Source organism: Mesoplodon mirus, assembly GCF_964341445.2.
Source record: "Mesoplodon mirus genome assembly, chromosome: 3".
NCBI classification, from domain to species: domain Eukaryota; kingdom Metazoa; phylum Chordata; class Mammalia; order Artiodactyla; family Ziphiidae; genus Mesoplodon; species Mesoplodon mirus.
The window spans coordinates 199,032,966-199,053,941 of NC_138978.1; the positions used below are offsets into that span (position 1 = coordinate 199,032,966).

The 20,976-nt window shown below is 49.4% G+C and overlaps 1 protein-coding gene across 14 annotated transcripts in view; it reads left to right on the forward strand.

The window, feature by feature from the left end:
* Nucleotides 1-20,976, forward strand: part of PPP1R12B (protein phosphatase 1 regulatory subunit 12B) — a 212,006-nt gene that overhangs the window by 79,915 nt on the left and 111,115 nt on the right. For 8 of the 14 annotated variants that reach the window (XR_014293375.1, XR_014293376.1, XR_014293377.1 and 5 more), the window contains 2 exons: nt 649-876; nt 6,466-6,648. Coding sequence is in view for 11 of the 14 variants with exons in the window: in XM_082613532.1 (XP_082469658.1) it covers nt 649-876; nt 6,466-6,648 (411 nt within the window). In the remaining 3 variants the exon portion in view is untranslated. Of the gene's footprint in view, nt 1-648; nt 877-1,385; nt 1,427-3,255; nt 5,529-6,465; nt 6,649-9,805; nt 10,997-20,976 lie in introns of those variants that run through there. The other 6 variants (XM_082613526.1, XM_082613527.1, XM_082613528.1 and 3 more) reach the window with 6 other exon arrangements.

A 20,976-nucleotide genomic window follows, 5' to 3' on the forward strand; every position in this document is an offset into this window, starting at 1 on the left:
TTGAATTGATCAACTTCTAATTTGTAAGTAAAGTCTTCCTCATCAGTTAAAATGAATATGGGAATGTTGAGGTATCGCTGCATCTCAGAGCAGAGCCTGGGCTAGAGCCTTGCTTCTCAAGGTGCGGTCCTCCAACCAGCAGCACCAGGGCCGCTGGAAGCCCGTTAGCAATGCGGAGTCTCAGTCCCGCCCAGACCTGCTGAAGTAGCTGGGCACTCGCACAGAGTCCCCTCGGTGGTTGAAAGGCACGTTAAAGCTCGGGAAGGACTGCCCTGGGGGACCTCCCCGGGTTACCAGCTGCGGTTAGGAAGAGGTGCCAGGCCGCTCCTGGGCGTCGCCCGGGTAGGAAGCTGAGGCTCCTTCACTTGCGCGCTCATCCTCTCTGCCTCCCCCGTCCCGCCTCTGCTTGCTCTGAGCGACCCACACCGGGCTGACCTTCCAGGCTTTCTAACTGAGGAACGAAGTGGCCTCTCCTTACAAAAGGGCTCTAGATCCGCACCACGAGCACTTGGTACCTACTGAGATGGGCTGGCTTTGAAGTTGCTAAAAGGAAGCAGACGGGAAGCCTTATCCAGTCCCCCGTCTGTGCGGGGAGACAGGTGTATGAACACCTATCTCTTGAAAAGGGCCCCGTTGCTGTCTCTGCAGCCACATGCGCTCCGCCTGCCCGGCCCCCCCTCCCAGTTTATGCCGTGCCCTGGACAGAGGGCAGGGCCAGTGTTTTGTTTTGTGTCCATCCTGCATCCACAGAGAGTCGGCTGCTCACCTGGTGCGGAGCGGCCCCCCCGCCCGCCAGCTGCGGAGGGACGGAGCGGAGGGGAGCGAATCTCTGCAGACGGCCGCCCCTTCCACCTACGTGACAACCTACCTGAAAAGGTACCAGGCTCCAAGGCTGGGAGGTGGTTTCCTTCGCTCTGGCCATGGGTAGATGGGCAGTAAATTGCATGCCTTTTTACACCCAGTTAGCTCCACAGAAACGAATCAAGAACTGAATTGCTTTTAGATTTCTTGGGAGTAACATCTTAAGTAATTTTAAATCAAAGTTAATTTCTTTCCCTAACTGAATCAGAGTAAGCTAATTCCAAGTTCTCCCCACAGACAGATCTGAATATATACTCCATCCTTTCAGTCCTGTAAAATCTTCAACCAGCTATGACTTCGGGTAGACTCTGAGCAGGACTGAATTTAAGTCGCCCTTGCCCGGTAGCCAGCTCTCCTTCCTCAGCTCAAGTCACACTTTGCGGGGAGGCAGGGAGGGGCCTGTAGGGTATAGCGGGGGCAGGATGGGGACAGATGTTAATTGCATTAAAAAAATTTCATATTGAAACCTGTTAATTTAGGGACTTGAGTTGTTTTTTTTTTTTTATGACTTTAATGGCCCTCAGATCCATCAAGATATGAAACTCGCAAGTCTGGTGCAGAGAAGGTACCTGGGTTTCCTTCCCCTTTTCTCATCTGTATACCCCTTTCTGCAGTTATCTTCTTTGCCACATACCAGCCAGCAAGCAAAGCACCTTTGCCAGAGCCATTAAGCTATAAGACACACTTAATTAATATTTCCGTTTGAACGTTGCTGCTGATGTGGAGGAATCTGATTCTCATTGCTTCCTCTGAGTTCTTTCTTCACTTGTACTCTCTCAACCACACCCCTCCAACTGCCTCATCATGCCACAGCCTTCATCCGTAGGTGTTTAGGTGATTCTTGGCTACCCTAGACACAGACTTTGGCCACAGACTGTGTGTTTGGGATCAAAACTTATTTTCACTTGATAGGAATAATCTCGTCAACCAGTTAATGACGGAATGTGGGGACTGTGCCATAAACCAAACAGCCACTGTCACCTTTTAACGCCCTTCAGTTCTGCAGATACGTCCTGTAAGAGAGGGCTCAACGTTGAAAGTGAGCAAGTATAATTCACTGATGCCACTGAAGCTTCATCCTACAGCCTCAGTGTTTTTAGCTTTAATGAGGCTGTTGCCTGTTTGTCTTCGAGGGTGAGGCCTTAGTCAGAAGAGATAACTTATTACTCCTTATGGCTGGATCCAAACTGGATCCAAGACCAAGAAAACGTCTCTAAGGAAGGAATGTTCTAGAACTTAGGAAAGATGAAGGTGCCATCTTCATCTTCAGTGTTCAGGCCTGGTGTTATTTTGTGGCAGGGTTGGTGGCTTTCTGGATCCAAGCCATCAGCAGATGGATGGAGTGAGTAGTGTCTGGTTTCACAGATGTCGTTTGGCATCATCATGGTGAACAGAGGAGGGGGGACACCCCTCTTTAGGGTGGGAGGCGTGCTGAGTCATGTGAGCACGTTTGAGAAAGTATCTACAGCTTGCTCTGTACCTTGGACTTCCAAAGCTTTGCTTCTGTAATCCTAAAGCACCTTTTTATTTTACAAAGCTTATTTTATGATCTTTCACAAGGAAAGAATCATGTACAGTCACTGTTTCACACAGAAGGTGTGAATAGACATTTGTCATTCTTGGACTATGCCAAACCTCAGAAACTTTCCATTTTCAGTCTCCTTCTTATTTTTTAGGCAGAAATTCCTTTTATAACAGCCCAGTAAAATGCATCTTTTGTCGAAGAAGTCTTCCTGGCTTTTTTGGGTCAGCCCCGCCTCAAGTGTTTCATGACTGTTATAGTCAAGAAGTTTTTTTTAGAAATTCTAATCCAGATAATTTTTTGCCGCAGTTGAGATGGTCCCCACCTGTCTTCAGCTGGGACGGGAAGGCTGTCCCCTGTTGCCCGCACAGTGTGACTCGCTAGACCTGAGCCCTCACATCCTCCCGAGGCGTTTCGGCCTCTGTCCTCTTCTCTACTGTTCAGCCCCGAGTCTCTGCTCCAAACCCTCTGCAGGTTCTTCGGCTCACTTTAGCTTTCGCAGTGTTGCTCCTGCCTCAGGGAAGCAGCTGGGGTTGCATGACTTTGTCGGGGGGGTTGGAGCTCTTTTTTCTAGCACAATGCCTCTGTCTCCCGTCTTCCCCCTTTCCCAGCCCCGCTCCATCCGTGCGCTCCGCTCCCTCCTGTTGCTCTTCATCTCTCCTCCTCCCCGCGCCTTCCCTCTGTGGGGTGATGGGCGGAGGCCTGCTCGCTGCTGGAGCCCAGCTCAAGCCAGGCTGGGCCCCTCCACTTCCCAGCTGTCCTGCCCTCTCTCCGTCCACCTTCCTTTAAGCGCGTAGTCTGGGTGGGGCGGTGGTGCTGGGCGGGGGGCGCGCAGCGTGTCCTGAAGGACGTGACCGTGTGCTGTTTTGCAGCGCGCCCTGTGGTGGACGTAGTGGCCCCTCAAGCCCCCACCTCTCAGCCAATCTCAGCCCACCTCCTGCTCCCTCACTCATGACCATTGGTTCCTCCAGCTCTGGGGCAGCAGGTGGCAGCCCGCCGCCTGCCCCCCCGCTCCACCCAGTGCAGACCCTGCTGCGTCTGTGCACCTCGCAGGTAAGGCTGCTGGGCGCCGCTGGAGTCACATCTGGAGGCTCCAGCCAGGAGACTCCGGACTCCTGGGGAGTGTCCCTGAGCCAGTGAGGACGCTTTTGCTCTGACCTGTGTCGGCCAGGCAGCCGCTGCTCGTCACGTAACAGTGGGGCACGCTCAGGCCCTGCCTCCTGGTAGCTCTCCCAGCTGGGTTGCAGCGTAAGGGCCCGTCTTGTCCCGGGAGCCTCCTACAGCCCCCTGCTGAGAATTTCTAGCAGTGAGGGTTTTGCGGCACCCGCTGTGGGAAGGAGGAGATGTGTGTTTGTCTCCACTCTGTTGCCGGCTGACATCTTCTCGGTTTCTGGCTCATCCGAGGGGTGGCACTGGCAGAGTGTCGTGTGAACCTGGAGCAGAACTTCAGCTGTGGTCGTGAATGTGGTCAGAGATCTTCTCCTTTGGGTGCAGCACGGGGGCTCCTCCACTGGGTCTTGTTTCTACAGCTGACACCAAGAAAATGGAAAATGTCATCGAGGCCAGTGTTGCAGCAAGGACACGGCTGGTGGTGGTGCCCGACGGGTGCCCGGCTAGTCGCTGGGTTTCTTTTCCTGACAAATGTGGTGCTCATTTGTTTGGCCAGGTGGGGTGGCTTGTGATGGACTGCTTCTAATAATACTGTATGATTATTTATACATTTACCAGGCCCCATAACAGTCCATTTGCACAGGCATGGTGACCGTTATCCCCACAGATGGAGACACTGAAGCACAGAGAGGCTACTGATTAATTCAGAACAAGGCCTGGGGAAGAATGGTAATGGCCACCCTTTGTTGAACCCCAGCGTGTGCCAGGCATGGGGCTCGTACCGTACAGAATTACATCAGGACTTGCTTTACTCACACATAACAGTGTATCCAAATAATACTGTCTAGGTTTATTTTAAAGGTTTGTTTTTTTCTCTCAGTTAAGACAGTCCAGAAATAGGCAGGGCTGGCACATAGCTCTAGAGCCACCAAAGGGTCTGTGTTCCTTCTGTCTTTCCGCTTCACAATGTTTAGATCGTGGCTTCCATTTCCATGCGTTGCCTAATGGTCCAAAATAGCTGCTAGAGTTCTAGCCATCATGGCTGTATTCTAGGCAGGGAGGAGGAGGAAAGGGGGAAGTATGCGAAGAGGGAATGCCTCTGAACTGAGAATTTCCCCAAACGCACTGATCTTCTGCTTGTGTCTCCCTGGCCACCTCTAGCGACCAGGGAGACTGAATTGTGTGGATTTCTGGCTAGGCACATTGATGCCTTGAATAATAGGGTCCTGTTAGCAAGGAGGGAGAGGAACAGGAACGTGGGTGAGGCAGCTGGCTGTGTTACATACAGTCCTAAAGAGCCCTCTGGTGTGTGGAACGTTATCCCCATTTTATGGATGAGGAAGCTGAGACCGAAAATGTAATGATCTGCCCGAGGTCACTCGGCCAGGAAGGAGCAACCAAGGCAGGATTGGAGCCTAGATTTGTGCATCTTGGGGCTCTTTTCTTTTTCACTATTTTCTTTCCACTGAGTTTATCTTTTATTGTGGGCACTCTACTGAGTGTTCCACAGACATTATTTGATTTAATCATCACAAGACCCCTGCACTTCAAGGCAGCATTATCCCCATTTTACAGGGAAGAGATCGGAGAGGTTACACTCAGCCCCAGGTGGTTCCAGAGCCTCCAATCCCTGCTCTGGAGCTTTTTCTGTTCTGATCCTAACAACCTACTTGTAAAATTACATATTTCAAAATAATAGTAAGAATCCTATTCTGTAATTTGACAAATAAAATCCTTGGCATTTCTCCAGCATAAGAAATTGCAGAGACCGAAGCATGTTATTAAGCTAAAAAGAATTCCATGTAAGGTTTCGATAAGTGTGATTATTTTATAGCTTTGTTCCTGGCTGATTTTATTAGCGCTTCCTATAGGCTCATATATCCTGTAAGTCTGAGGAATTATTTGCCTTCATTTTTTAAATTAAAAAATGAATGTAAAATTTCACCTGTTTTCTGAGCTATTAATTGCTTCTGGAGAAGTGGCTTGTATTTTTTAGATACCACTTCAAAACTGTTCTAATTTTATACTGGCATCTAGGTACCATATTTAGGTTTTTATGATCTGATTAATTCAAGCTTATTATAATAATGTGATTATTTGAAAATGAGCTTATAGCTACTTATAAGCATTCTGGTAATTGTAAGTAGGTGAAAAAAGCAGATTTTTAGCATTCATCATTTTCATTTCTTTCCCCATCTTTGTGAGTATCAATTTTGGATCTCTGTTACCCCAGCAACAAGCCGTGACATCACAAATGATAGCTTTTTGGGTGGAAAGCCAGTGGTTGATCTCAACTCTTTGTTAAGAAACAAAGGTCTTGTTTTCATGTAAATGAATGTAATTGTACAGCTTGCTGCTGGAAAGTCTGTAGTTAAGGTTGCATGTAGAATCCTGTTAGTTTTGGTTTCAGTCTCTCCTGTCTGCAGTTATGAGTACGGACAATCAGGCATTTGGTTCCGTGGAAAGAGAGCGGTTGCTAAGCTAGGTGAGGTTGCAGGGTGTCTGTCGAGTGTCTGGGTGACCCAGGAAGACGGCCGTCCAGGGCGTCCGCTGGGAGGCCACCACAGGCACTCGCTGCCGGGACTGAAGGGCAGTGACGTGATCGTAAGTGACTTCAGTGTCTGTCGTGTGTGTGTGGAGACCAGATGGTGCTCAGGACTCCTTCAGAGCTCTCTCGCGTGTGTCACTATCTTGCCTTGTGTCATAGCTAAATCAAAAAAAATTTTTTTCCTAATCTCAAGTAAAAAATATTTTCCGTAAAACATAACTGCTTGGGCAGAAGATATCAGATGGAAAGCGTAATCACTGTTCTAAGACTTAAGAGCTCAGAATTAAGGAAGCAGACCAACCCCAGACAAATTCTGAGCGAGAAGATTCTCTGGGTAAACCCACCTCGAAGCTCTGTCTCTACCCCCGCGTTGTCGTGTGCGTGCCTGACCGTTCTCTTTCTGCTTGTGTCCTTTTGATTTCAGGCCTCCTTACAAATCCCCGGCTGACTCCGCAGCGGAGAGAACAGTAGACAGTGCCTCTTGCGGCACCCCCCTCTGTGTGATCACGAATCGCCCCCCACCTAGCACTGCCAATGGGGTTTCAGCTGCCGCTGTGCTCTCCACTCCTGGAACGGACTCCTCTGTGGAAGCCAGGGAGCGGAGGAGGTGTGTTACGACTGATGTCACCTGTGGGGTTCTGCTTTGAGGTAGTACGTAGAGGGGTGGGCGTGGAGTGTTTTCCCCAATCGCACGTACTTCTGTGAAAACGAGCCTTCATGTTACAGCTTGGGTTTTCTGTTTTGCCTCTGGGAGATTTTTGGTGGAGATCTTCATTCTTTCTGATTATTTAACATAGGTACTTCTTCTGTTACGGATCTAGGCATTTCTTGTTTCTGTTTGTCTTGCGAGACACGTCATGTCAGGCACCGTTTCCCCCTTTGGTGCTGGAGCACCTGAGCAGGGAGAAGCATCTTTGGTTGGGCTCTGGGTGGTCCACGATGACTTCTGGCAGCAGAGAGGAGCAGTAGTATGATGAAAGGCCCAGAGAAACGGAGCTAGGGTATACAGTTTTGATTAATTTGAGACGCACACCAGAACAGGAAGTGGGTGGCACACGATGATACTGTAGAGGGATGGTGGCCAGCTGATCTGCAGGCTCCTTGGAGGGATGGTGGGAGCAGCCGTGAGCTGACCTCAGGGAGGTCTAAGGCAGGAGCTGAGAGAGCCTGCTGAGCGTCAGGGCTAAGAGACCATGGAAGGTGTGACCAAGGCGGACAGGCCATTTTCTTCCACTAGAAGAAGTGGTAAAAATAGAATGCATTCCATTTGGGAGTTTCAGATCCACATAAAGACTGAAGCCATAATTATCCCTTTTTTAAGACTAGAAAAAGAGGTCAAATCTTACCAAAATTTAGATTTCACTTTGACTTCATTTTATTTTGAATATCCAAAGTAAGGAGGTGTTATATTTTTGAGTGTGTCTATATGTGTAACAAGTCAGAGTGTCTTTTCATCTGCAAGGTACAATGAGTTAAACTTTTTAGACGTTCGTTTATTATAAAGATAGCTCTAAGACATGCATTTTGAGAAGAAACAGAAGGAAGGTGTTAAGTTGAAAAATAGTGTTTTTCTTCCTTTCCTCCCTTTCTTTTTTCATTTCTTTACATAAAACTTGAAGAAATTCCATTTTCTGGGCTAACAGATTGCAGAGCTAACAGTTATCATCTTTTTTTTTTTTTTTTTTTTTTGTCGTACGCGGGCCTCTCACTGCCGCGGCCTCTCCCATTGCGGAGCACAGGCTCCGGACGCGCAGGCTCAGTGGCCATGGCTCACAGGCCCAGCCGCTCCGTGGCATGTGGGACCCTCCCGGACCGGGGCACGAACCCGCGTTCCCTGCATCGGCAGGCGGACTCTCAACCACTGCGCCACCAGGGAAGCCCAGTTGTCATCTTTTAATAGGCTTCCAGCCAGGAAAGTTTTAATAAATCAATCTTCAGTATTTAATGTCTATGTATTTCATAGCTCAGACGTTACTTAGATACTGTTAGTTTCATCTAGAAACTAAATGCGAAAGCAATCTTTCATTAGCTGGGGAAAAAAACTCCCTTTAAAAATTCCTTCTGAGATGAGACAAGTGGAATGAGTTAAATTCATCATTAAGATCATGGTCCCTGGAAGGATGCGTAAACCAGGTTCTTTATCAAACTGCATTATTAAATATTTAGTTGCATGAATCATTATTTAGAGAAATCTAGAGAAACGATTACTGTCTTCTGGGAATTTTATAACCTGTGATCAATAACCTGCTACAGATAGTGATTTTTGTTTTAGAAGTTTTATTCAAGCCACAAATATTTATTGAGTACCAGCCGTGTGCCACATGTTTTATATAACTAGGATGTATTTCCTCAAGGAGCAGCAAATGTAAGAATAAAAGAATTAGGTCAAGATATTAATGAATTGTAATATGAATGTGGTATATCAAGATGAGTGCATTTTAGGGATGGTATAGATATTCGTTGGATAAATAATAATTATTAGATAATAAAATAAATTATAAATCAATAATAAATTATTTATTATTAATTTATTATATTAATTAATTAATTTAATAATAATAAAATAAATTATTAGATAATAAAATAAATAAATAGCTGGCACAAGAGCCGTTGGACTCAGTCACTTGCTCTGTAGCAGCGTTTATTCCTTCCAGAATTTGCTGAGCACCTGCGGTTGCCAAGTACTGTGACAAGCCCAGACCGCACAGCCGTGAGCTGATGAGTGTGGTCTGAGCCCCTGCGAAGTGTATACGCTAGTGAAGAGGAACGAGGGTAATGACACTTGTGATAGATGCTGTGCTGGTGCTTTACAGAAGACCTGCCTACTGTAGACTCGCCTTCTGGGGTGGGGGGCGGTCAGAGAAAGTCACCCTCGGGGTGTGATGCCCGAGTGAGAACTGCAGGGCAAATAACAGCCAGGTGAGGGGGAGGGGCGGGCGTTCCAGGCAGAGCAGACAGCCACCGCAGTGACGCCAAGGCGGGGACGGTGCTCGATCCTTCGGAGAAGCTGGAAGGAGACATGGTGGCTGGAGTGTGGAGAGTGAGGGACAGAGCCGTCCGCGGCGAGGCCCGCGGCGCAGGCAGGGCTCCGTGATGCAGTCTCGCCCCCAGCGAGGAGGTTGTGGGTTTATGTGCCGAGAACCACGGTGAGCCACCGGAAGAGTTTTTTGAACCGCTTTGCAGAGATGTGCTTCACACAGCATGTAATTCACCAGTTCAACGCAGCCATCACCACAGTCAGTTTTAGAGCATTTTCATCACCTTAAAAAGAAATCCTGTACCCTTTAGCTGTCGCCACCCCGACTCCCCCTTCCCCCGAGGCCTAAGCAACCACTCATCTACTTTCTGTTTCTGTCAAGTTGCCTGCTCTGGAGATTTCATCTAAATGGAATCAGTATGTGGTCTTCTGTGACCGGCTCCTTTCCCTCAGCGGCATGTTTTCAAGATTCATCTGTGTTGTAGCATGCATCAGTACTTTATTCTTTTCATGGCCGGATACTGTTTCGTTACGTGGATATACTGCATTTTGTGTGCCATTCATAGGTTGGGGGACATTTGGATTGTTTCCACCTTTCAGCTATTTGAAGAATGTTATTATAAGCATTCATGTACAAGTTTTTGTGTGAACATATGTTTTCATTTCTCTTGAGTGTGTACCTAGGAGTAGAATTTCTGGGTCATCTGTCAGTAGAAGATTTGAGACAAAAAAAATGTTGATGTGACTTACATTTTTAAAAATTCTGCCTTTTAAACTCTGGTTGCAGTATTGCATACGAAGTGGACAGGGGAAGAATGGACAGGGATGGATGTGAGGTGACCAGTTAGGAGACCACTGCTGAGGAGTGAGCGTGAAGAAGAGCAGTAGCTGGCACCGAGGTCGTCGTTGGAAGAGATGGAAAAGGGTGCATGTGCTCATCGTTTATTTAGGGGGTGGTTCCAGCAGCGTGGCAGACAGGCCCACAAGGGCCCTGTTCCTATTATAAACAGACACAAGGGTGGCTCAGTTCAGAAGAATGAAAGGGAACTCTCAGGTGACAGAAATGAAGAGACCCCAAAAGCCAGAATGGTCTGAGTGGGCCAGGGTGGTATGAGACCTAGAGTCTGGAGGCTCTGGTTTAGTGCCGTGTGTGGATGTAAGACGCGTGGCTGTGGACCTGACTAGGCTTGGATCCATCACCAAGAACCTGCATAGAGCTGGAATTCTCAAAGGGCTGCCCAGTTCTTTGCCCACGGTCCAAAGATGTGTCAAGAGTCTAGGCAGGTTTTTTTCTTAAGAATATATATAGGGGGGCTTCCCTAGTGGTGCAGTGGTTGAGAGTCCGCCTGCCGATGCAGGGGATGCGGGTTTGTGCCCCGGTCTGGGAAGATCCCACGAGCTGTGGAGCGGCTGGGCCCGTGAGCCATGGCCGCTGAGCCTGCGTGTCCGTAGCCTGTGCTCCGCAATGGGAGAGGCCACAACAGTGAGAGGCCTGCGTACCGCCAAAAAAAAAAAAAAAAAAAAAAAAAAAAGAATATATATAGGGACTTCCCTGGTGGCACGGTGGTTAAGAATCCCCCTGCCAATGCAAGGGACATGGGTTCAAGCCCTGGTCCAGGAAGATCCCACATGCTGCAGAGCAGCTGAGCCCGTGTGCCACAACTACTAAGCCTGCGCTCTAGAGCCTGTGAGCCACAGCTACTGAAGCCCACGTGCCTAGAGCCCGTGCTCCGCAACGAGAAGCCACCGCAATGAGAAGACCGCGCGCCACAACGAAGAGTAGCCCCCGCTTGCTGCAACTAGAGAAAGCCCGCACGCAGCAACGAAGACCGAACGCAGCCCACAAATCAATCAATCAATCAATCCACTTCTTACCTAAAAAAAAGACTATATTTTTTAAAGAATATGTTTATGTACTCTTTCTGAGATTCTTCTCCGTTGTAGGTTATTACAAGATATTGAATACAATTTTCTGTGTACAGTAGTCTTTGTTGTCGGAAAAATCTTTCATGGGATATTTTTACTACCCATATAGTTTGGAAATCCCAAGCCAAGAATTTAACGTAGGAAGTAGGTCTGTACTCTTAAAATTTGGGGGCCATCATGGCACAAACGAATTCAAAACTACCTTGAAGATAAACACATCTTCAACCTGAGGTCCAAGGGATTTCTGTACAACAGTCCTCACCAGAGAAAAACTCACACAGAGCACTGGGAACACTGGAGAGGGAGAGGCAGCATGAGGGAGAGCTCCCGGGGTAGGGTCTAGATGCTCAGGATGCAGAGGCGCGGCAGACAGAAAACTCAGACCAGGACTTCAATTGGTGATGTCGACGAAAATTAGTCACTTGATCTCAGAAAGAAGTGGAGAATTTTATTTGAGCCAGATTTGAGGATTATAACCTGGAAGAACATCTCAGCAAGCTCCAAGAACTGTTCCGCCCGTTAGAGGTCACGGCACAGTAGCATAAGCTTTTGAGACACAAGGCCGTACGCGAAATGACGTCTTATTGACAGGTCACACAAGCCACGTCTGGGCGTCATCGTGGCCCCATCAAGAAGGAAGGTTATCTTTAAGGCGCTGTCTTGCTGGTGCTGGGAGAACGCTGCTCTTCGTGGCTGATGGAGGTTTGGTCGATGTAAAATGCAGATATGCCCTGCACAGTAAGGGGGAGAGCGGGGGCCTGAGGGCAGAGCAGAGGTGTTTATGTTTGAGTTGTTCTTGTCTTGCCATAAAATATGGACTTTATTTCACAGTAACAATAGTTAGAAGTGACCAGCTGTACTAAAGACAGAGCGAGCGATCTAGAGGAGCAGTGAGGTAAGTGCATCAGGAGTAGCTGTTGAGACAGAAGATGCTGCAGACGCACTGTTGTATCCGGTAGAGAGCTGCTACGGGAACCTGCGTGTGTGAGGCGTCTAACAGCCGTCTAGGGAGAGGCTGCCGTGTGCCCGGCGCAGGGGCGTTACGGATCCAAGGTCGGGGAGAAGCGAGCACGTGTCCGTGTGGAAGGCAGCTCAGAAGCTGCAGCGCAGTGTCCGCTGTGGGAACGGAGGGGGTCTGGAGAAGAGGGGCAGGGAAGGGGCCGCAGGGGAGGTGCCTGGGCTTCAGTTTTGAGAGGCTGGTTGTGACAGGAGGGTGGTATTTTACAGGGACGTGAGAAATTCGGGGAGCAAGTTCGCCGTGCCTGGCCCTGGGAGGAGGGCAAGGCCAGGGCAGCGTTTCCGCAGGTGTCTTGTGTGAAGTAGGTTTAGGCGCAGAAGTGTTCTGTGGCCCAGCGCATTTGTGAAACGACGGCTTAAACACAGGTAAACGGTTGCTCCCAAACCTGGGGATCGCTCCTCTCCAGGGCGTGGGGCTGGTTAGAATTTGCAGCAGTTGCCAAATTTCTGTGTCCATCGAATAGTTTTGTTTTTTCGCAGAAACCTGACTGGTACTCCATTGGGAATACTTTGGAAATTGTGGCTCTAGAGAGAGGCGGGCAGGAAACACATGGTGTAGTTTCTGTCTGTGCTGTGCTGAGAAACTTGAACTTCTGCTCTCAGAGCTGTGGACTGGAGTGCTTTCAGCCGGGGAATGGCTTGATCAAATAAAACGTCGTTTAAGCCTTTACAGAATTAAAGCCGTTCAGTTTCTCCTTCAGACAAACACACGCTGAAAGAAAAAAAGCACATGTTTTGAAAACAACTAAATTTTCCTTCTGAAAGAGCATGCTGGGTACTAATTCTTCTCTTGAAGCTGCAGCTTGCTCTGTAATCAGCTCCTTGTGGAAGCATTTTGGCTCTTGCTGGGAAATGGAGGCCTGGAGCCTGTGTTGATAGGTACCGTTGGAAACAATTAGCGTCAGGCAAATGGGTCTTCAAACTGGCCATAGCAAGACCTGACCAGCGGAAAAGTCATCTCAGAAAGAATCCCTGTTTGCAGGGTAACTAGAGCTCGTGCATTGGGGTGTGGGTCTTCCCATGGAACCGGCACACCTGACTTTCCCTTTCTGAGTGGGTTTTGTTCGAAGAGGGGGAAGTGGGTGCGTGCAGCACTGGCCAGGGAGCGGGCGCCGCTCTCCTCGGGGGGGGGGTGGCCCTTCACTCAGACTGTGAACTACAGATATGATTACAGATACATCAGTAGACAGGGCTGGATTCAAGTGGTCATTATGATACCAAATCGTGATCAACACGGAAAGGTTAATAATACTAGATTTTTCTGAGGGATGATGGGTAATTTTTATTTTTTCCTGTATTTTCCAGAGTTCCAGAGTGATGAAGAATTACCATTGTAATGGGGCTGGGGGGCAGGTGAGCTTGAAAAAAAATTAATTCTGTGGACAACAGTCCCTATTATGATGTAAGTCTGTGAAGATGGCCACAGTCATTGAAGAGTAGACATGGTAGTCAAGCGAGTCAAGATAATTTATGCAGGATTCTAGATAATTTGTGATTTTGTTACATAAGCTCAGGGCAGGACCTCTGAAAGTTTATTACTTTTGAGAAGGGCACAATCTTGGATTTACAAAGTTCCTTGTTTTAATTTTCTTTCTTTTTTTTTTTTTTTTTCTGAAAAGCTCCCCTGTGACCAATGTGTTCCTTTTACCTGATGGAAAGGAAGAGGAGTTATGCCCCTGTTTTGCAGGTGGAAATGCCGAGGCCCTGAGAGCATGGAGTGATTTGCCTGATATCACACCTTGAGTCAGGCACAGTGGAGACCATAACTCAAGCCTCTTTTTCTTTCCCATTGAACTCACTAACCATTTCTTCTTTCGGATTACAAAAAAGTTTTGGTCCAGGGGCCGGTCCATCTCCATCAGTGGCCTGGAATGCGGCAGTCTCTGCCTCCATGGCACTCTGATTACTGCATCCCATTTTGGGGTTGCTCCTGAGGACGGTAGACACCACCAGCGTCCTCTGATTGTGAAGGGATTGACTGGGCTGGCGGATGACAGGGTGGAGAGGGCACATGGCATGCGACTGGCAGAAGGCGGCAGGGTGTCAGGGCAGGCAGCAGCTGTCGCAGGGCCTGGTGTCTGCCTTCATTCTGAAAGCCCCAGGTTTTCCTTAGCAACAGTGTCAACAACCCCTGGGGCTAATACTGGAGTCTGCGGGCTCCCGCCTTTGATCCTCTCGCCCCAGCCCTGAATTTTTTTTTTTTTTTTTTTTTTTTTGCGGTACGCGGGCCTCTCACTGTTGTGGCCTCTCCCGTTGCGGAGCACAGGCTCCGGACACGCAGGCTCAGCGGCCATGGCTCACGGGCCTAGCTGCTCCGCGGCATGTGGGATCTTCCCGCACCGGGGCACGAACCTGTGTTCCCTGCATCGGCAGGCGGACTCTCAACCACTGCGCCACCAGGGAAGCCCTACACCTGCTTTTTTATTGGTGCCCTTTCTTTTCTTGTAGAAATGGCCGAAACAGTTTTTCTCTACGAGAAGCTAAAGTTATTTGTCTTTCCCAGATAGCTCACATGCGACTTGCTTCATTTGGTCTGTTTATGGCCGAGTCATATATACCACACGTGTCGACCTTCTTGAATCCTTTGGGGTCTTTATAAGCTGGGTAGTTATTCCACTAAGTGAAGCTGTCAGCAGATTAATTTGGCATCGTCTTTGGAATGTCAGAAATTTAAACCAAGTAATTAAACACTGAGTCATGGTTTTTTAAAGTTGTTTGACTCATCTCCCTGTCTCCACGCTGAAGTCAGGCAGTTGTCAGTTCAAGGAGGTGTTCTAGAGAAGAGGCTCCCAAGCTCCTCCAGCCTCGCTCAGTGCTTGTTCCGAAATGAGTGTTTGCTTTCCCTAAGAGACCGCAGCAGCGCTGAACTTACCAGGCTTTGCTCTGCTGCTATAAATAGTCCTCTCTCTTCCTCACTGGGAACAGGAAGAGAGTGAAATGTATGTAGCAGTCGGTACCTTCTCTTAAGTATTGCCGTGCTGGAGGTTTCTGGGTTGCTTGTACGATTAGTTATTACGTTAGCTCACTAGCTGGTAAAGATTACGCTTGCCTGACTCCTTTCTTGCCATAGTTAGGAAGTCAGTTTCTGCTGTGTTGTCACCGAGCACATGCCACGCCGTGCGGCGCTGGGTGTTGCTGATTCTGGGGGCCGCTGTTTCACGTCTCACAAGCTCCGCCATCAGGACATCTTATCATTGACAGTCGTCACCCCCACACGTGTGTGAATTTGGTCATCGGTGCTCATGTTACTTCTGCTGGGTTATGTGCATTGCTGGTACTAAATATGTCTAAATAAGTCTGAAAGATCCCTTTCAGTAACTATTAAATTAAGTAATTTTTAAGCGGTGATAAAAGAACATGTGTGATTGACACCTGATTGGCACCGCTTCCCTCTCTCAGTGGGAAAGTGCCGGTGCGTCCTGCAGTTGACGACGGGCCAGATCTGATGGCCCTAGTTAGCCAGCAGGAAAGACGCTGTAGGTCTGTATTTAAAAGCACCAAGTGGGACGTGACTATACTGCATGTGGGGTTTTTTTTGGGGTGATCAAAATGTTTTAAAATTGATTATGGTGATAATTGCGTAACTGTGAATATAGTGAAAGCCACTGAATGGTACACTTAAATGGGGATGTGAACTATATCTCAGTAAAGCTGTTTAAAAATAACACTCGGACCATTTCGCCCCACTCAGCAGTTCTGGGAAAGAAGACCTGGTTGGTGCCTGCTGAGAGTTACTACAGTAAGATGGAAGGGCCTGGAATTTAGAAGTCTTATTATCTTTTTTCTGTATTTCTGTTGCTAAACACAGCTACTGAGACATGAACCCTCTTCATTTCCAGAGACAGTGGCATTTGTCACACAGTCCCTCATTACACCACCTAACAGTTCAGGAGTGGCGGCCTAAAAATGCGCCCCCCCACCCAGGACACGCATTCCAAAGGCGGCCAGGAAGCCGCTGCCTGAAGCTGCAGAGCCTGTGGCGGCTCCGCCCCAGCTCCCAGGCACTTCAGAGTGCAGCCAGCAGTCACCGGACACCTGCTGCACAAAGCTCTTATCAGCCGTGTGTTTACAGTTAATCTCCTGATAAAGTGGTTCTTTTTTCAGAGCTGTGAGTGTTGGTGACATGTGGGAGGGACCCAAATTTTGCGCCCTCACTCAAGCCCCCCCCCATACCAGGTGATTTTCCCGTGTTGGAAGAAGATGGTCGCTTGTGACAGCCTCACAAAACGAGCTCTAGTGTTTACTGGGGAAGGACAGCCGGAGGAGTGGGCACTTCTTCAACCAATTGGGCTTCTGGGAAAGCTGCTGCACAGGTGTGTGGCAGGTGTGTGGCAGGTGTGTCTGAGGTGCTTGACCTCTCACCTGTGATGGTTTGATCTGGCAGTGGAGTCCTTGCCGTTCCCAGTTTTATGGAAACGGGAGGCGCAGGAAGTCGATCTTTGTGTTCTGGGCTTGCGGGCCGACTGGTGTGCCGGGCGGGGCACCAGTGAGCACCGGGCCTGGAGGGGCAGGAGCCGCAGGTGAGTGTCTGCTTGCAGCTCTGATGGCCGAGGGCATCTTTCTGCTCTCCGTCATCTCTTCCTGGTGGTTCTTTGGGAAGCTGGCTGGTTGCGCACACCATTTGGGTGCTGTGGTTGGGGTGGGGGGTGGTAAGACTAAGATGCAGTGTTTGGAGTGACCAGTTGGGAATTATTCTGTGTTTCTTCCCGTTCCTAATTGATTTAAACATGTGCGCTGACTTAAGGACCCCATCCAAGAGGTTAGAGTGGCAGAGGACCGTTAAGAATTTCAGGAAGTAGAAACATGCATCGCTTTTTAAGAGGAAACTGGTACCAGTAATGTTATACTTAAGTTGGATAGTAGTACACAGGTGGTGGTTGTATTGTTTATATCCTTTATAGCTTAAGTATTACATAGTATATATTTTAAGTAAATAAGATGGAAAAAATGTCAGATATTTAGGACAATTACAGAGAGAAGCTGGTTTAGGTATGTGAAGGCATAGATCGCTCCTTGAGTTAGCCTTTGAACAGGAAATTATAAAATGAAGAGACTAACTCATTGAGGTCTGGGTAAAAGCCCTTTGCTTCCTACAAACTGTACAGTCAGATTGAATCTTTTCTATTTCATTTTTTTATACTTTATTTTTTATTTTATTTATTATTATTTTTGGCTGCGTTGGGTCTTCATTGCTGCGCACAGGCTTTCCCTAGTTGCAGCGAGCGGGGGCTACTCCTCGTTGTGGTGCGGTGGCTTGTTGTTGTGGAGCATGGGCTCTAGGCGCATGGGCTTCAGTAGTTGTGGAACGGGTGCTCGGTAGTTGTGGGTCATGGGCTCTAGAGCGCAGGCTCAGTAGTTGTGGCGCACGGGCTTAGTTGCTCCGTGGCATGTGGGATCTTCCCGGACCAGGGTTCGAACCCGTGTCCCCTGCCTTGGCAGGTGGATTCTTAACCACTGCACCACCAGGGAAGTCCCAATCAGGTTGAATCCTAATGGTAATAAATGTTTTCCCATACGTGTAAGAAGTTTCCTCATTGATCTTGGTTGCTCAGAGGACCAGACTGTAGACAATTCAAAATGGGGCTGAGTCAGGCATTTAGGAGCCCCTGCTGCTGGCCGTCATTGCAGCCCCACGGGGAGACTGCCTGTTGGACCGCTGCCCAGCTGCCAGAGCTGGACTGTTCTCTCCCTGCTCCACCTCTCCTTCCTGTGTTGTGTCTTTGGCGATCGTGCCACTTTGTGTTCCCTGAACGTGTTTGATGTCCACGCTGACCCTTCTTTCTGGGACAGCCTTCTGCCACCTTCTCTGCTGAGCAGAGTTCTGTTCGTACCGTAGGAGCTCCTGAGGTTCACCCCTCTGCCGGCTTCCTGTTCCCCCAGCCCCAGGCTGAAGCCGGGGTTCTCTTGCCAGTGTTCTTCTGTGGCCCTGTCCTTAGGGCTGGACAGCCCTGCATCGGGAGCCCCGGGAGGTGCTCTTTCCGCTGGGTTTTCTTCGTACCACAGAGCCCACTTCCTCAGCAGGGTGTCTGGTAAATGGGTGGGGGTGAGCAAGCTGCTGTGTAGTGATCCTGGTGTCCAGAGGGGGGCAGCAGAGGCACGTCTGTTGATCCACTTCGGAGAAGGCTGGCTCCCCGAGACCCTGCTCTGTGTTTGGCTTGGTGTGCAGGTAAGCACACCAACCCCATCCCGCTTCAGGTGTTTTAGTGTAGGCAGAGAAGGTGTGTCCTGGCAGGTGGAGGTTCCTTCACGTGAGAGCAGCAGGCACAGGCGACAGCCCCCCGGGCTGCGAGGCAAGAGCCCTGGTGTGCTCTCCAGCCGAGGGCACAGCTTATGCGTCGAGGTTGCCTTTTAACTTCTGAATCGGTCCGTGTGGAGTTAGGAGGAGGCTGTCCTGCCGTTCGCGCGTTCAGTGCTGTGTAAGAACTGCAGGTACGACACGAGAGAGGCCTGCCTGCCTTGTGCCCTCGAGACTGAGGACGCCAGGTACACGCCTCGGAAACCATGAGGCCGCGTGGGGGGTGGACCCTCGAGGGCAGACTGTGTAGGCGGTGAACTGCGCGCTTGGAGAAGGCGGGTCCCGTGAGACGGGAGGCTGTGGCGGCACCTCAGGTGGCCTCAAACATGCGAAAGGTTTAGAGTGGGTTAGAGAAGTCGTGTTCTGAATGCTTACCGTACACCAGTACTCCCTAGATGCATTTAATCCTCATAGCTTTGTGAGACGAATATTATTTTCTTTAATACATATAAGAAAATTAAGGCTCAGATGACGGGCCCTGCCCACAATCACAGAGCCAGTAAGTGGCAAAGCCAGGATTCAAAACCGGGTCTTTGAGGCTTCACAGCCCACATGCTCTGACCCCACTGGTCCGCGTCGGAGGAGCCGGTCTCCCCTGGGCCGTGCGATACCGTCAGCTGGCACTGTGGGCACAGGGGTTAGGCTCTCTTGATGTTTTGTTTTTTGAAGGAAATGAGTATCTGTCTTGGGAGAAACCACTTCGAAAAACAGAGTAAATTGAAAGCTTTCCGTCCTCTCTGGAATCCGAACGGGGAATCCGGGCTTTTGGAAACCAACTGAGGCATCGTCTTGTCGGCCATCAGGCTGGTCCAGCATTCTGTGCTGGGTGCAGGGAGTTTCCCTTGGGGAGGATCCCAGAGCCGGGCACACAGTGTTTCCCAGACGGAGCAGCAAAAGCTCACTGGGGACGGGGACAGAGGCGCACCCGGCCACGTGCCTGTCCTCCCACCTTCTCATGGAGCCCCTCCTTTCCGGGCTGCCGCCTCGTCCCCTCTCCCTGTCACTCTCGAGGGAGGGCTCTGACCCCACTCTGTCCCCCCCTCCCCCCCTCCAGCATGCCGAATCGGAGCCCTGCCCCCTCGCCCGTCCGGCGCCTCCACCACGGACCCTCCGTGCCCTTGGCCGTGGGCATCTGCCTTCTGGAACCTGTGTCTTCCACGACCTCTGGTTCCAGTCTTCCCTGCCCGCCGCCCCTGCCCTGTGCTCTTCCAGCCCTTCTGCCCCGGCGGGCGCCTGGGGCTTCCTGGGCTTCCTCCTCTTCTCCTCCCAGGACCCTCCAGAGCTGCTCTTGCTGCTCTGCCGCCCTCCTGCATCACTCGGGCCTCCTTGCGGAGCTTCCCGACACCACGTGTACAACCGCGCCTGACTTCTGGCGGCCACCCAGAACTCTAGCCGTATCTGGCCATTCTTTTCCTTTCCCGCATATTTCTTCATCTGTTTAAAGTATTGCTGCAGGTATGCATTTCCTTTAGTTCCCAGGTCCTCTTTAGAACAAGGGTATAAACAAATAAACCAAACCACTCCTTTCCCTCTGACCCTAAAAGGCAAGAAAGAGCCTTTCTTGTTACTTAATGGCTAAGCTGACACTAGAACCCAGGAACACCCATTCCTAGTTAGAAACGGCAAGGAAAACCTGCACTAACGCCTGGCCACTGTGGGGGCTGCGTCCTCTGCAGGAGAATTTGGTCCCTCTTGTCACCTGTCCCTTCTAGCTTGTCTGGGATGGCCGTACTGCACATGAATGGCAACCTCTGGAGATATGAAAGCATCCTTTTCCAAGATGGAGTGTTGATGTTGGCAGACTTTTGGAAAACATCAGGGGACACTAAGAGAAGCTTAACATAAGACAATACCTCCCTCCTGGTATTGCTAGATTTGGAAAAAGAAATGTCTTGCTGCACGAATCCACACAGCTGGGGTGCCATGGCACTAGGGGAAGAGCCCATTTTCGTGTGGTGTGATGTCAGAAAAGCTGTGCTGGAGCCAGGCGACCAGTCCTACTCCCTTTAGGTCTCACCTGACAACGCTGTGACCTTGGGTGGGTACTTTAGTGTTCCCTTGGGCCTCGGTCAGCTCTTCTGTAAAATGGGAATGATTTTATCCTCTACCTGAAGTCTTGAAATTAGATCATGTGACTCCTCGAACTCATAAAATCTTTAGGCACAGGTCGGTGCTCTGTTCTTCTCTAGCTCATCCCCCTGCCCTGTAGCTGTCCCTGCGTGCTTCCAGGTTGATCTTTAGGAAGTTCTTTCTCACCTCTCCGAAATGTGCCTGTGCCTGTGCCACCTCATACACAGGATGTAGTCCCAGGAATGACAGGCCCTGGTAGAGGACCAGGAGACGTTCTGTAATTAATGACCGCAGCATCCCGAGTGCCATAAAGACATACACTCAACTGGGTTCCTGCCCCGTTTGAAGGTAACCGTTAAGTACCATTCTGTCTTCACAGGTTTTAAATGTAGGACTCCCTAAAGCTATTCCAAAAACCAGTTTCCTGTTAGTGGGTTCTGGATGAGAGATTATTCTCTCATCATTCTGGGGAAAACAGCTTTGTACTCTCCCTGGAAATCTTCTTGGTTATTTTCCTTTCATTCTTCTACTTAAAGTAGCTTTATTTTACTTAGCCCTTCAAACCTGCATGGAGAATATTTTCCTGGGCATTAAGACCGCTTCCCAATGAATTATCCATTTCTGGGAAAAATAATTAACGGGAACTCTTT